This window comes from Dendronephthya gigantea, unplaced genomic scaffold, assembly GCF_004324835.1.
Source record: "Dendronephthya gigantea isolate DGI-Jeju-01 unplaced genomic scaffold, DenGig_1.0 000007F, whole genome shotgun sequence".
Classification (NCBI taxonomy): Eukaryota; Metazoa; Cnidaria; class Anthozoa; order Malacalcyonacea; family Nephtheidae; genus Dendronephthya; species Dendronephthya gigantea.
The window spans coordinates 3,540,726-3,557,979 of NW_021163017.1; the positions used below are offsets into that span (position 1 = coordinate 3,540,726).

The following is a 17,254-nucleotide window of genomic DNA, read 5'->3' on the forward strand; positions in this document are numbered from 1 at the left end:
AACTATAGTGCTCAGAAAGGGAAATTTGGTTAAGTGCATGCCATATTCCTGGCATACTCAATACACATGCAGGCAGATGCAGATTCGAGGGACTTAAAAGAGTCCACAGAATGGTTTCTGAGTTCTGAAGTGTTTGCCACCATAAATCATTTGTGGGGACCATTTGACATTTGCAGCACGCCATACTTTCAAAGTGCATAGAACCTAACCAGACCCTAAGGCAGTGTTTATTAATGCATTATTCATGAACTGGGAACATAATAATTTTTATGCCTTTCCTCCGTTTAGCCTGATTGCAACCTGCCTACGGAAAATCGAAACAAACAAAGCAAACGATCATTGTACCACTTTGGAAAACTCAGCCTTGGTTTACTGTACTACTCCATCTCCTGGTGGAGAAGCCTCGAGTTCTTTCTCAGTCGGACAGGTTAATTGGATCAGTCGCACATATATATGCAGCAGTGCTTTACATCCGTGCTTGAGAAATCAGACAAGGCTGATTGCATGCAAGGTCTCCGGGAAACTTTTACGCAGAGAGGAATTTCAAGCAAAGTTACCAATGTCATCCTCCAATCGTGGTCTGATGGGACACACAAACAATACCAACATTACATTAAGAGATGGACTAACTTTTGTAATCAACAGGTGTCGGTTGTATGAAAACCGGATAGCGCTATCCACCGGATAGTGGTTTTTTCAATCCCCTCAAAATCGTGCGTTGTTTTGGTATAACTTTGATTAAATCTTAGTATTCGTAAATTGAGGATCCTCTTTAATAATTGTTGCTTCCAAAGATAAAATTTTATCGCTTTTCGAGCATTTTTAGAAATGTTGAAAAAATATCACTATCCGGTGGATAGCGCAATCCGGCTTTCACGCAACCGACCCCAGTATATTAATTCCTTTGAACCCCCTGGAAATAAATTTTTGGATTTTCTGAACGAGCTTCACGAACAGAAGTTGGCGCATACGACAATTCATACTGCTAGAAGTGCAATTTCAGCGTTCACGTTACCAAAAGATAATATTGCACGGGGGTGTCCCCCTTTTGTATCTATATAGGTTTACGAACGGGATTTTTAAGAGTAAACCACCAACTCCTCGTTATGAAACAACGTGGGATGTGCAGATGGTACTGACGTATCTCTCATCGTTTGCACCAGCAACAGTCTCGTCTTTAAAGCTTCTCACTCTGAAGACTATCATGCTCGTAGCCTCAGTCTGAAGACTATCATGCTCGTAGCCTCAGTCTGAAGACTATCATGCTCGTAGCCTCAGTCTGAAGACTATCATGCTCGTAGCCTCAGTCTGAAGACTATCATGCTCGTAGCCTCAGTAACTGCTCAAAGAGGACAAAGCCTTCACATGTTAAGCCCTAATTCCACGGGCTAAATTTTTAAGCGAAATGCGAAATATTTCGCCTGCTATTTTGAATTGTGAGCAATGAAGCAGAATTAATTTATTCAAGTGGTCGAAATTCAAAAGAAACAGGCGAAATATTTCGCATTTCGCCGAGAAAAAGCGCACGTGGGATTAGGCCCTTAAAGCCGGTTTTCCACTAGCGATATTTTTCCCGCGAAGCGACATTTTACTTTTGTTTCAGAGCTCTCAACTGCAACCATCTGGAACAAATTGCTCAAATAACAAAGGAATAAAGTCACTTCGCGCGAAAAATATCGCTTGTGGAAAACCCGCTTAAAGGCCAACACAGACCGGACGCGATGCGGCAATGCGACGCGAATTTTGAGTTTTCAGAAGCGTATAAATTAAATTCCGGAAGTAAAATTTGGAAACTATGGACGCTAGAGCAGTCAAAATGTTTTATTGTTATGCAATATACAAGAATAAAAATAAAAACGATGAAAATTCGCGCCGCGTTGCCAATTCGCGTCCGGCATGTGTCGACCTTAAGGCGGATTTCCACTTACAGCAAAATCGTTCGCTGGCGAAATATTTGCATATTTTCTTTTGAATTGAGAACACTCAAGTCGCACTAATTTATTTATGCTGTTTAAATTCAAAAGAAAATATGCTAATATTTCGCTGGCGAACGATTTCGCTGTAAGTGGATATCCGGCTTTATACATAGTGTCTCAAAAAAACGCAACCATAGTGTGGTTCGCATTAATATTGTTCGGGTTTGCACCATAGTTCAGCTAAAATGCTAAAAGTAGCATTTTACTAATGAAGGATTAACAGCCAATTCCCAGAATTTTCAATTCCCAGAGGTGCTTATCTATTGCGCTTTACTGTAGAGCTGTATTAATGTTCTTGCATATTTAAGTGGTTGCGTTTTTTTTGAGACACCCTGTAGATGTTGAGTGTATGTCACAGGCTCATGACAGATTTGAATTTGCACTCGCAGAGCATGTGAAGCAGAGCCGCCCAGGATACAATCCTCTACCCTTGTGTTGAAAGCCTTTCCAGAAGACTGCCGTTTGTGTGTTTTTGTACATATGACAGAATAACTAAATCGGACATAACCGTTACGAGGATCCGAGATCAAGCTATTTATTAGTTTTGTAAAGCCATTTAAACGTGTCTCAAGGGACAAAATATCAAGGTGGGTCCGATTAGTAATGAAAGACTCTGGGGTGAATGTGAAACTGCTTAAACCACACCGTACAAGAGCAGCTGCTACTTCCAAAGCTAAAGCAGGGTCCGTACCAATTAAAGGAATCCTGAAAACAGCGGGGTGGTCTTCTTCGCGGTCATTTGACAGGTACTATGATAAACCTGTCCACAGCAAAGGCGGATTTCCACTTACAGCGAAATCGTTTGCTAGCGAAATATTAGCATATTTTCTTTTGAATTTAAACAGCATAAATAAATTAGTGCGACTTGAGTGTTCTCAATTCAAAAGAAAATATGCAAATATTTCGCCAGCGAACGATTTCGCTGTAAGTTTAACACGTTTGCTGCAACAGTGCTGACTAATAGGTAAAACTTGGACTAGCTATACAGGGTGTCCCAAAAAAAACGCAACCACTTAAATATGCAAGAATATTAATATTGTTCGGGTTTGCACCATAGTTCAGCTAAAATGACTTCTAGCATTGTAAATGAAGGATTAAGGATTGCGCTTTAGAGCTGTATTAATGTTCTGCATATTTAAGTGGTTGCTTTTTTTTTGGGACACCCTGTATATAAAATTGGTAGTTACCTAAATGTTAAAAAATGCTATGTTACTAGAAATACATGCATGCAGAAACCCCTCGCCTCGGTTTAACAAAATAAGTTATTAATTAAGCATAGGGATGCTAACATTATTGTTAGAAAAATTACGTATGTGAGAAAAAGAAATTGAGAAAAGTGTGGAAATATTTTTCTGCACGTGGAAGCACTGTAGTCATAGCAACTCGCAACGGCCGTATATTTTTAAAGAATCAAAGTTTACCCTCATATCATAGGCAGCCCAGAAATCTGTTTATACTCAGTCTTCGACTGCATTGTTTACGCGCGCGGTCAGCTTCTCCTGCCTGTACTGATTACTGTATTATATATTAATATATTATTAATATATTATATTATTATATTATTAATATATTATATTATTAATATATTATATTCGACTGCATTGTTTACGCGCGCGGTCAGCTTCTCCTGCCTGTACTGATTACTGTATTAATATATAATACAGTAATCAGTACAGGCAGGAGAAGCTGACCGCGCGCGTAAACAATGCAGTCGAAGACTGAGTATAAACAGATTTCTGGGCTGCCTATGCTCATATTTTTGTGAAAAAATGGAAAAAATACGACAAGATTCTTACCTTTTTCTGGAAGTTAAGTTACTCATCTATAGTCAGTGTTATGGTAAATTATTTTAATTATTAATTACCATGAAATATAACATCAGACGTCTCATATAACTTCCGAAGTTTTATGTTACGCTTCGACTGGTTTTTGCACGGGAATGTTTTGATTTTCTTTTCTTTTTGTCATTATGAAAACGGAGTTTATAGATGAAATTATAATGTCGTTTATCACATAAAACATTCAGATTTATAGTGAAATACATTTGAGAATATTAAAGTTGTGTTTACCACAAAAGAATTACTTTTTAAAGCTGTGGATGAAATATTATCAAGTGTAAAATCTTCCGACTGTATTATACACGGTGAATTCGGTCAAAAATTTGGTCTTGTTATTTGTTAAACCGTGAAAAGTCCTGACCACATTCAAGTTTCCCTCTAATTTAATTAAAAATACATATATTCTTTATTTTATGAAAACATAAAATTTATAAATTTCATCAAAATTTTGCAAAATGGCAGTTATTTATTCACGTTTGAAAAAACAAATTTTTGTCTCGACCAATCAAGAGCTTAGTGGTTCACTCCGGCGCATGCGCATAACGTAGAAGACCGTCCATGGCGTGAGGTCCATTGCATAATGGCGGACAACTTTGATTTCGCATTTGCACATCGTGGGTGAAAATATCCGAGCGGAATTAGTACCCTCGCACGGTGCTCCGCACCGGCTCGGGGATTAATATACTACAGTCACTTTGATGTGAAACATTTTGACACTTGTGTGACTGTCTTTTCTTTAAATCTCATGGGGTCTCCGCTGCAGATGAAAGACGAGATAGAATTAGGAAATTAAACGAGACTAACTGTAAGTTGAAGTGTGATTGGAATTCTATTGAGTCTTGAACTGCAGCAAGAGATCACATGCCACCCTACGTATCATGTGGAATCTGTGTCATATTCTACCCACCCACTAAACTTGAACAAGTGTTGGATCTGATCTTCTTACACATAGTTAAGGGTGAATAATGGTCTCTTTGAGCCAGTCACACTCAACTGTAAATACTGGTTTTGCGTATGCGCTAAGCAATCTCATGTGATCTCTTGCTGCAGTTCAAGACTCAAAAGAATTCCAATCAAACTTCAACTAACAGGTAAGTCTCGTTTAATTTCCTAATTTTCTTAGCGCTGCTGTCTAAAATATAATTTGTGGCTATAAATAATGGTACACATGCAACGTTATATGTTTTATTATTAAAGCGTACCGGTGCGAGGCTGTAGCTTACAAAATAGGAATTATTTTATCAAACAGATCGCAGAAAATAGAAATAGATCGATGTTTATAGCTTGCCAAACTATCAGTATTACACACAGGATACGGTAAGGTACCTATACTAGATATACTATATGCTAACATGGGGTATAGTAGTATTTAGAAAAATCTGAATACTACGTTCACTTTCCACAAACTATAGTACAGTTATCATCAGGGCACGTTATCAAAAAAGGAAATGTAACGACAACGTTAACGAAACGAAAGATTGAAATTACACTTTTCAAAATATGTACTTTTCAGGGGCTTTCTATTGTTCTATATAATTATATATATTAAATCAAAATACTCAATGGTTACCGTAATACTAACACGTAAATTGTGACAAGCTTCTTTTGCATGTTCCTAGGATAACTTTGTTGAATGAATTAAATGAAAATCACCGGATAAAAAATTTAATTTTGCAAGGTTAAGTTAAGTTAAATGCATTCAAGCCTGATTGAATAGCGGCTGTGTCGGACATTTCCAGTTCTGGTATGGCTCCTTGTATGATATTTTGCCAATTTTTGAGAATATTTCGAGAAAATTCCCATTCCTACAATTATTTTCCCCACCATCCTTTTGTTGCTTGTTTTACATGAGATATCTAAAAAAACGCAAAAATGTTGCATTAGATTACCCTTTCTTTCTTCATCTCCGTCAGTTCAAACTCAGTTCAAACAAATTCAACAAAAATATATTGAGCACACAATTATTTTCAATCCAATCATTAAATTAAATCATTGATAGGACGTTAAACACCGAACCCATAATCATCTACAAAATAACCCGAATAAACCCTTTTGTTATATCCCCGCCCCCGTCAATATCTATCCTTCTTCGATTGTTTGCACATGAGAGGTTCTATTATAGGGACGTCTTATAGCTTACAAATATAGCTAACACAGATATATACACTCAGAAAGTACACTTATTTTACCGAATATACCCCACCTCTTGTGGACTAAATTCTAAAATGGTTGAAATAGCAGCCACCATTTGTTGTCGAACTGAGTCGCTTTCTGTGAGAAGATATCGCAAAATGACGTTCTTCAGGTATTCCAAATTAGCATTTTCACGAGAACTTGAAAAGGAAATAATAGAAGATGATATATTTTTGAGACGTAAATCCGATATTTTCTAATCCCAGTTTTAGGCTAAGATATCCTAGGTTAAATATATTAGGTAATCTGCATGAATTAAGATTTAAATCATTGATCTGACGAATGTTCATACCAATTTCGCTCTAGCTTTCGAATCTCCTTTTTCAATACATCAACTTGTTCAGAGGCTTGTTCCTCTCTGTAATATAGAGTGAGTGATGTGATTATTTTATTTTTCAAACTTGTTCCAAAACCTTAAACAGTGAGTTTACTAAAATATCGCGGAGTATATACCACAACAAAATTGCAAAAGCGGATATTGACCACTCATATTTTTTTGTATATTTGGATATGTAGGTCATGGAAAGGATATGGCTTTTGACAGTTGACATTAATGAAAAATCACAATGACCCGTGACAAAGGTATGCATTGCCAGAGAAATTTGCCGTACGTATGAGGAGGCAGAAAATTGCATTTGTATCGATTTGTAGCCTCCTGCACCGGCGTATAGCTCTAATTTATTAAAGAAAAATTCATTTCACTTGGAATGGGAAAAAGGAGATTGCGAGTTGATGCAAATAAATAACGCATGCATGTAGTCGTAGATGATTGAGGTTAAGGGTTCCCTGAACCTAGCTGTAACACCAAGTACTGATCAACTGAACATTATTCTTGTTTAAAGGGAAATGTTCCAATCCGCATGGCCGATCAAAGGTCCAAGGTATGATTCGCAACGCTGTAAAGCAGTTTTATAATGTTATTTTTAAAGTATTTTATCATAATATATAAAGGGTAAATCTAACGAAGAGCTTCTGACTTTATGTATAATTATTATACACAAAATTACACTCAGTCGACAAATTCCCGAAAAATTTCCCGCGTTCAAATTATCAAGAAATTTCGGCTGCCCTATAATTTATCTGGATTTTTAAAGAGAAAATTTTAAGCAATGCATTGCTTTTATTCATTAATGTACTTCTACCTGATAAGGACTTCTTGCAGAGATTCTTCAAGTTCCCTACGTTGTTTCTTAAGCATCACAAATTCTGCTTCGCAATACGCTTGCTCCTGGGCATTGTGCACCAAAGATGACTGCAGTGTTTAGGAAAGAACATAAAGAAAAAATGAACGAAATATTAATACATTCTACACATGCTCTTCCTACATGGGATTTATTTCTTAGCACGGACCGAGAAAAACAATTAACGCCATTATGTCTGTTCTATTCTCCACTGTTATATAACAAGGCGCATTTATGATTGGATACTTAGTGCGAGTTACTGAAGATGATATTTAACCTCCATTTCGTTGTGAGTGTCGTGAACATGTGGTGGCTAATGTATTAGAATATTTCTGTGTGTGCAAGTCAACAATGACATCTGGAGCCCGGCCCACCCCGCAACCGCCATCGATAGCTTAAACAATACGTTTTAGCTGAACTTCGCTTCGTCTGAGACGTACAAAAACAAAACAAAACAAACATATCTGAAACCGTGTATAAACCTGCATAGAAGCAATTAAGCAAGCTTATATTCTCTGCGAGCAATTAGAATGGGATAAAATTAGGGATAAATCTTACTGGGCTTGACTGCAACAGAAGTTCATTAACCGCATCGTCCGAAGAGCTATTCCTTAAGGAGATTGTTGTATTATTCTTGTGAATAGATGGTGCATCAGCAAGCTCCATAGCTATTTTCTTTTTTAGCCGTTCAATTTCACAATCTTTCTCATTTACCAACGACATTGTTCTGCTTCGCTGATTCTGCATTTGTTTTTCAATTTCCTGCATTTTTGCAGCGTAGATCGTTCGCTGGACGTCCAACTCCGAATTATGTAATTTCTGTAGATCAGTCTTTTCACAGGACAGCCTTTCTTGAAGCACTTCTAGCTCGGAATTTTTATCATCAAGCTGTTTCTGTAAGGACTCCAAGGTTGTTCGAAGGTCTTTAATACGATTTTTAAATTTTTCTGTATCTTTACTGTTAGACTCAGTCTCATCTTCGGCACGAGACTTTCTCATCATTTGTATTTTTGACTTATAACACTCGAATTCATCTTTCAGTTGTCGAAGTTCCTCACGGCAAGCTTTGTGAGCAGGGTCGTTTTGGAGAATGCACTCAAGATCAGCTTTACTGATACCAATATCACCTGAAAACATCGTGAACATAAACCAAAAGCATCACAAAACATTTAAATGGTTATACTGAAGATAGGCTAATCCTAATAAAAGAGTTTTCACCTCTGACAATATACAAAGCCTCATTTCTAGTTTTACCTCCTTATAAAGGTTTTTATTTCTGCTCGATATTATGGATGATTTAGTTATGCGCATGTGCAAAATTTTAAACTAGTAAAGTAACTTTCTGATTGACTAAGATCGTTCTGACCTTTGGTCAATCAGCATGAATGTCAGCTAATTAACTGTCATTTTGTGAATTATTTTGTAATAATGTTTTGTACATACACTTTAATTGAAAAAAAAAACGTGAAAAAAGGACAATTATAAAGACTGAAAAAAGATTGATCATAACAAAACTAGCGGTGAAAGAGGAAATTGATTATAAATTCCGCATTTGCTGTCAGTTCAAAAAGAGTTTTTGAAAGTGTAATTTGGAATTTTGATAGAACAAGTATCACTTCAAAAATTTTAGACTCGACTGATCACTGCATAAAAATTTGAAGAACAACATTCGGCGTTTTATAGCCCTTAAGGGTTTCGTACTATTTTGATGTTTTAAACTTTAATTTTTAACCGTTACATAAGTTCTGAGTGTCTGCTAAATGCAGCGGGAAAATGGTGATGTTTACTTCATTTTTCTTTTAGTTTTATTACTTTTATAACTATATTTGTTTCCGAAAATTAAATATATCAGCTGTCGACTCACCTGAGTCATATACCGGGTGGCGCAAAAAAAAGTTAACCTGTTTGATTGAGTATAACTTCAAAACTAAGAGGTCTGTTACACTGAAATAACTTTCGTTAGATTCGTGAATGTCTAAATTAAAATTTGTTATATACCATGTGTATTTTGATACAGTATTCCCAGAGATATCGGCGTTTAACTTTTAATACGTGCTTTTACAAAGTGCAAAAATTAGTAAAATATGGCATATTAGCTAAATGAGAAATGATAATAATTAATGTTCGTTTTTAATCAAGCACACAACAACAAAGTACTATGCGTTCATTTTTTACCGTGCAATTCAACGTCTATTGATTTTGAAAAGCATGCCCTGCAGAATTGATGCAACGTCTTGCTCGCGTGACCAGGATGTCAAATGAACGTTGGATTATTTCATGGTTGATGTTGCGGCATTCAGTAACAACTGCTGCACGAAGCTGTTCCAAATTGTTTGGTTACTGACCATGCGGCACGTTCCAAATCTTGTGCTTTACCCCCAAGGGAAGAAATCACACACTGTGAGATCAGGAGAGCGGGGAGGCCAAGGCCAATCACCGCGTTTACTCATCACACGGCCGGGAAATTGACCACGAAGATACTGCATGGTCGCGTTACTGGTGTGCGAAGGAGCTCCATCTTGCTGCCAGAACATGACATTTCTATCGATGTTATGAATGCGAAAATCTCTTTGTACGACGTTGTAACGGATGATTCGTAGATACTCTCTGGTGTCAAGATTTCCTTGGACAAAGTGGGGACCCAAAACAATTCCTGTCCTGTTCAAACCAACCCAAACCATAACTTGATCTGCTCCTTTAAAGAATTCAACATAATGATCGGGTGGGTGACCATCGCCATGAACTGCGTATTTCCTGACATTCCTTGTGTTTATTTCCGAATTTAAGCTGAAAACTGCTTCGTCGGATACTATTAACTGATCCAGGAAACCAGGGTTTTGCTGAACAGCAGTTACAAATTGATCACAGAACGCCAAACGCTGCGCCGGATCACCATCTCTTAACTTCTGCCTCCGAATTAATACGTACGGGTGGAAATTGAGATCAAGTTTAACGATTCCCTGAAACGTGCGACGGGTTAATCCTAAACCATTTCGCCGCGAAGATCGTTTACCATTTTCTGTGAGGGACTGTCGAACTAATTCGATGTTTTCAGCTGTTCGCGCCGTTCTTGTTCGACCGCTCCGTCCTTTATTTAGATTATGACAAGTCCCTTCTCGCCAAAACTTTCTAAATGCTTTAATAACGGTTTGTTTACTAGGTGCAGGCATGTTATCCCAATAAATTGGCCATCATCGTATGACTTCTTGAGCATTGTTAACCCTGGCATATTCTGTGCAAACCCAAACTCGCTGTTGTATCGTTAAACGAGGCATATTAACAAAAGAACAACCGAGTAGAATTCATGCCAATTTGTTTCTTTAATTTGTGCATTACCGAACGAATTCTATTCCCCATGGGACATAAAATATTTGGAACAAAGTCTAAACCAAAATAGCCAATTTCAATGTTTTAACGCTTTCCAACATGTCATAACACAGAAAATAAAAAGACCTTATCCATCTGTCAAATACTTCTATTTAAACTTCATTGAAACAGACGAATACCTGTGATAAAATACCAGGATTTGTCAACTCACTTTAATATGCCATTTTTAGCTAATTCTTCCACTTTTCGAAAATGCATATTTAAATTGAAACCGCGATATCTCGGTCAAAACTGCATGAAAAACGTCATACTATATATCAAAATTTAATTTAGACATTAGAGAATATAACAAACATAATTTTAATGTAATAGCTATTTTAATTTTGAAGTTATACTCAATCAAACAGGTTAACATTTTTTTGCGCGACCCGGGATACGATTAGGTCTGGCTACATGTAGCTTAATTAGGAAATGTTTTTCGTTGTTTGAAATGGCGAGGGGTTGCTGCATGCATGTATTATTTCTATAGTTACTGCAGTTATGAAGCTCCAATGTATAAGAGCTCTTTTTTGAACACTAGTAACTAATTCACTCGTTCACATCTATCAAAAGGAGAGTGGTAGCTCGCGAAAGCCAGTGCAATTTCACAGAGAAAAATGTCTTTTGGCGAAATCCCTTTCAGCAAAATGTCCAACCAACCTCGATTTGCAATGACAGTAATTCTAATTATAATGAAGTTAGATACAGTACTTACTCGATTCAGCAATCTCTTCTCGATTTTCATAACGAAATCGCAGGACTTCCTTCAACTTACGAAGCACGCCGTCCAGGTTTTCGTTATCGAAGCTCGAATCATTCCTTAAATTCTTATTGTCTGACATGAGGTCATCCTTAGACGTTGTGGTGAACATGTGAATACGATCCTTTAATTTTTTAATTTCCATCAGATCATGTGACCTTAATCTCTCGTACTTGCCAACCACATTGGACAGCTCTGAAAGCTTGGCCTCTGACAAAAAGATTGAAATATCGTGTTTTAATATAGTAAAGTTTCATTTATATCTGAACTATCTCCTTTCTTTAACAATTTCATCATTGTATTGCATGGGGTAACTGAAGACAACGATGAAAACTGATGAAGACGTTAAAAAATACTGTTTTCAAATACTGTTTTACTCCGATAGCTGAGTTTACATGGGGGAACAGAGCTTTTCTGAGGTTGAGACACTTTCTTGCTTCGAGGCGTTAAATTAGAAGTTCAAGCTGTAAATGTCAGAAAACTGTCTGATAATACAGTTTATACAATATCTCTTATTTTGCAGTCATACCAAGATCAGCTACACGTTGTTCTTCAGCTTTCGCAACAAAAGACGCCTTTTTTTCAGCTTCGTTGGCGCGTTTTTGTTCGGATAAAATATCATTTTCAAGCTGTAGTTTGATCTTCCTCATCTCTTCTTCCAATTTAATCAACGCGGCAGGTGAATCCGAAACCTGGATGCTTTTATCTAAACTTCTTCCAACATGTGAGCCTGTAAAGGATAATAGAATAGACAAAGGATGACGACGAGCATGTAGCTATATATAACCTCATTGCAAAACAAGCATTAACTCCCTGAAACATATGCCAGCAAATTTTTATTCTAAAAATTGTAATTTTTAGTGAACATGCTAAAATCTATCAACAGTTCACCAGGTGGATTTAGCGAGACCATTTCTAACAAGTGCTAAATTTCCGGAACAGATTTGAAATTTTAAACTGCCAAATAGTAAGTTTTCACTCGCACCAACTTTATTGGTTTACTTTACACTTAATGCTCAATTTCAGTTTTGGTATAGATAAACTCGAGAACGATGTGACAGACGCTCCAAATTTTATCCGCACCAAACCTAAACTTGAGCGTAGTGTAAATAAGGCTTCAAAACGGAATTTTCTAGCGATAAATTTACAAGGTTTAAACCTAGGTTGTAGCTACCAAATATTGGGATAAAATAACTGAGAAAAACTTAGAACTGAAAATATTCGAAAATTCCAACTGTAATTATACATAGTTCATACTATAAGCATGAAAAGCTTCGCTAATTTTATTTCAAATCAATTCGAAGCTGGAGGTCCAGTCTATTGATTGGTTTGTTCAGTGAGACAAAAAAGGGTGTTGATGCGAAAATTTTTATCATTGCGAGACGACACACTCACTAACTATTTTGTCTGTGTTGTTTCACACCTGTTTCCAAATTAAAATAAATAATTCATCATTTGTTAAACAATGGTTGCCTGATGTATATCAGGAGATGATTTGTATCATCCGAGAACCTTCGTTTCCTTGCAAGGGAATCGCGAGTTCGAGGAACGAGATTGGCCCTGTCTACACTAGTGCGTTTTTGTTTGTATGCGGTTTCGCAAGACCGAAAACGCATCGATCGATTCGCGTTCATACTACCGTTTTCGTAGCGTATTCGACTGTTCACACTAAAACGCTTGAATACGATGACCGGATCGTAGTCTGACGTAAAACGGTAATTTGCGCATGCTCGGCAGTACACACTTCCTTTATAATTTTTATCCCTAAATACCTAAATCTTCTCGTTGGTCTGCAAGACCGATTTTTTGCTCGAATTGGACCTGGAGAAGGCCCAGATAAAATGTATGCTCGTAAGACAGCTATTTGTCTTCGGTGTAAAGCCATCATGGCGTTATACAACGCAACATTTAACTACAAACAAACAATTATGTTTGCTAGAAGCATGAGAAACTCCATATCCTGCTCGTCCGCCATGTTTGGTTAGAATTATGCCGCGGATAACTGACTTAAAACCTGAAATGAGTGGCAATCACTGGTGGCAATCGATGCGTGTGACGTAATCGTTTTCAAAAGTATCGTCTTTAAGTGTTCACACTAATACGATATGTATGCGTTTTCATTTGTATTCACTTTCAACAGCGTATTCAAATCGATGCGTTTTCGGTGAATACGCTGAGCGTATTCGAGCGTATTAGTGTGAACGGAAGGCCTAAACGCATCGAAATGTATGCGTTTTCAAACCAAAACGCACTAGTGTAGACAGGGCCTTATACATATATTTGAAATGATCGATTCCTTCTTATGTAAGTCTTCCCCTTGTTTTTAACATTAGCGATCAATCTTTTCAGGGTCCATAACTCATTTATCAGGCGATAATTGTACTTTTAGTACAGATTTAGGGCAAACCATATAGCTGGAATTTCCCGCAGGGGCCGGTTGTTCAAAAGCCAGTTGGCTTAACCCAGGGTTAAAACAAATTTTTACAATAATTTTTTTAATCGCTTGTTTACAAAGTTGAGTATCTTTTCATAAATACCGATAATGGACCGATAGCAGTCATACAGTATTTCCTAAAGTCTTAAAACAACTAATGGTTCAGAAGCACATCAAACACCGAATTGCAATTTAACCCAGGGTTAGCTTTAACCTAGCTTTGAACAACTCGCCCCAAGTTAACAAGCCTGAATTTAACCATGGGATTGCGGAGATACCGAGTATACAGCACGAAAACATTTTCACGACTACCTTCCAAGTTCACCAACGTTACATCATCTGATTTTCTCAGTCGACCCTTAAAGCCCTGGGCTTCTTTTTCGTTTAATGATTTTTCAAGACGTTCAATATTCTTCTCAAGTTCCTCCCTCGCCAATCTTTCCTTAGCAACAAGTACTTGCATTTCTTTCAACATCATGACATGATCATTTTGTTCCGTCTCACGTGCTTGTTGTTCACCACGAGTGCGAATCCGTAGCTACAAAACAGGTGAGAAACTAAAATAAACATTAAATTTGTCTTGTGATTCGACCTGCCGGAATGGAAAACCGCGTAATGGAAAACAGTCATTATACTTATTTAAGCCGTCGTCCGATATTTCGGACTAAATTTCTAAAACGATACGTGTTGTCACACCCACGAGGACATGTCCTGAAAAGTCTGCTTACGCTACAAAACTGATTTTAAGGTATAGGGCTATATAGGGTCCACCTTTTTTTGCTCTAAAGCGTGTTTAAAATCAACGATTTATTGTCACAGCACCTCTTGAATATCCTTCTGCATGCTTTCTTTGAGTTCAGAGAATTCATTTCTTTCTTTGGCAAAACAAGCCTCTTTTATTTCAAGTTCATGCTGAAAATAAAAGTAACAATAATTGACCTTTAAAATTTTCTTCCCAAAGAGCCTCAAAAACCACGCGCTATCTTAATTTATGCATCCAGGGCTTGTCCAGTTGAACAACCTGTATTTAAGAATGGCTACAGAAATTTCTGCACAAAACATGGTTATAGATAAAATGGGTATTTCATTATTAACTATTATCTAAACGGGTGTTTTTTCTCACTTAATAACCCACAATCACTTAAAATGTACTAGAAATACATGCCTAGCTGCAGTAACCCCTTGTTATTTCAAATCAAGCACACAATTTCCTGAGATACACCAAAGTAACTTATTAGTATTATGACATGACTCAAATCAGTCAATACTATAACTAATATTTCTATCATTTGGTACATGTATGCTTCAGCTGGGACTATACTACCCCTTGAGTGAATGCTTAAAATTCAGACTTCAAAGTTCAAACCAGCGATCAGAACAATACAAAATCTTTAAAGTCAGACAAATGTCAAACATACCAAAAATTTTTTTCTATCAGCTTGAAATGAGTTTTCCATCTTTGTTTTTTGCTCCATAATGGTATCCAATGCTTCACGAAGTGTTTTTAGCTGAGCCTGCAAGCCTGTTTGATCACTCATCTGGCATGTGGCACTTAGTTCCTATAAATAAATATTCGACAGTTTTTACCAGGGGCAAACTAGTAGGCATGCTTTGCTCAATTGCATCTCAAAAGGTCTATACTTCTAAATAGTTAATTACTGCATGTTTTATAGTGTTGAAATAAATTTTTCATATTGATAACAATTATCATATTTTACCTGCGCTTGTTCAGGTTTAGGTAACTGAGGTTTTGGTTCTCCTGAACTTAATTTGGTGGTGTTTTCATTTTCCACTCTCACAACTTTCCTGTCATCTAGATGTACATCGTGGAACTTCTCTGCAGAACCAACTTCAACATTGTCACTACTCAAAGCCCGTAAACTCTTCTCTAACACGTTCTTTTCTTTCTGTAACCCTTTGTAAGCCTGGACAACATCTAGGTAAAGTTGATATAGTTCAAGAAATTAAAATTTTATAACTCAAATTTACATATGACTAAATCGTCAGACTTGTTGCCAACACTTTGAGTCAGGTTTTTAGCTACAACTTGTTTTATTAGTGTATATATGGAATTTAAACTACTAAGGTTACCCAAAGTGTAGTATTCCAACCGAATTGTGCATATATTAAAAATGAAAGTTGTTTTTAACGTAGATTTTGATTTGAAAATGGCATATTTCAAGGAAAATGTGCGTGGAAAAAAAAACTTGCCAAATCTTGTTGCTGACTCATGAACTTTAGGTATATAACCTCTGGAGGCAAAATAGTTGTGAGGGTAATCCTTCACAAATGAACCTCATTGCTAATTGAACTTATCAATGATAATTGAACTTTTACTGAACAAATGTGAACTATACTCTTGTTCAGTACTATTGTTCAGTTATAATATTACTGAATGAATAAGGATTAAGCAAGTCTCTAAGCATGTCAACAAATAAGTTTGTTTATAATGAAGCTACTATATAATGGCTTTCCCTAAGTTGTCAATGTTAAGTATCAGGAGATTGTGATTTTTTTCTGCTGAGAAATTTGCATGGGCTACCTCTATTCAACACTTATATTTATATACTATTCAACAGGCCTGTATTCAGGAGCAATAAATTTAAACATTGAGGTGGGCTAAAACTGAATATCAACACACCTATATATGTGGGTTCCTTATGAATAACTGTGTAACATCATAGACAATAAAAAGAAATTCCTGTACTGGAGCTATAAACTGCTATATTCATATTGCAATATAGGTTGCAAGATCAGTCACACAGTCAACTTGCAATGTAAACCTCCTTTAATGATTTTAACAACTGCTTCATGCTTACGCGAGACTTATAAGCCTTGGATTTTTTTAACACGTGTAATTGGACCTAATGCTACAGCTTAAAAACAATTTACATGCACTTTTATAGTTTTAATATTCATATCATTTTGTATCATGTACCTCGCAGCCTGGCCTCATATCTTTTTAATTGCTCTTTCTGTCTTTCTAAAAGAGCCACCAATTCTTTTTTGCTCTGCTCTTCCATTCGCGGGCAAAATCGCCCCTAATTGCCAATATTTTGTAAAATAAAATACAAAATATTTCAAAATTTAATAAATGTACACTGAAATTTTAAAATAAATAATATGAACATTTTAATCTTGGTATCTGAGCCTGCAATTTTTCATGCATGACTTCATGTTATTTGCCAGCACTGAGCTATATAACTCTATAAAATTTCGAAATACTGGACTCAATTTAACAATGCATTGTCTTATTTATTCACTCTTGCTAACCACAGTTATTAGAATATACATGGATTGGAGGCTAGATAGAAGTACAATACAACTCATTATCTATGTTATTGTCCAGGTTTATGCAAAAAATGGTTCCTTATCCGTCACATGTCTATTGTATTTTTGCCCAACTAACCAATAGCAATGGCTTCCGCTTGGCTTAGCTCCTCGACCGTGACTTGAACAACATGTTAATTCAGACCTTACCATGGTTTATTTGTTCAAAATACAAC

The 17,254-nt window shown here is 36.5% G+C and overlaps 1 protein-coding gene across 1 annotated transcript; it reads right to left on the bottom strand.

The window, feature by feature from the left end:
- Positions 1-5,030: 5,030 nt before the first annotated feature.
- On the bottom strand, positions 5,031-16,871 carry LOC114517089 (GRIP and coiled-coil domain-containing protein 1-like). The gene is made up of 12 exons (XM_028536734.1): positions 16,687-16,871; positions 15,467-15,684; positions 15,167-15,307; positions 14,571-14,660; positions 14,061-14,286; positions 11,844-12,044; positions 11,270-11,524; positions 7,747-8,315; positions 7,150-7,259; positions 6,300-6,365; positions 6,018-6,147; positions 5,031-5,670 (listed from the first exon to the last, which is right to left on the bottom strand). The coding sequence occupies exons 1-12, from the start codon at positions 16,769-16,771 to the stop codon at positions 5,626-5,628; spliced, it is 2,136 nt and encodes a 711-aa protein (XP_028392535.1). The 5' UTR covers positions 16,772-16,871; the 3' UTR covers positions 5,031-5,625.
- Positions 16,872-17,254: the final 383 nt, after the last annotated feature.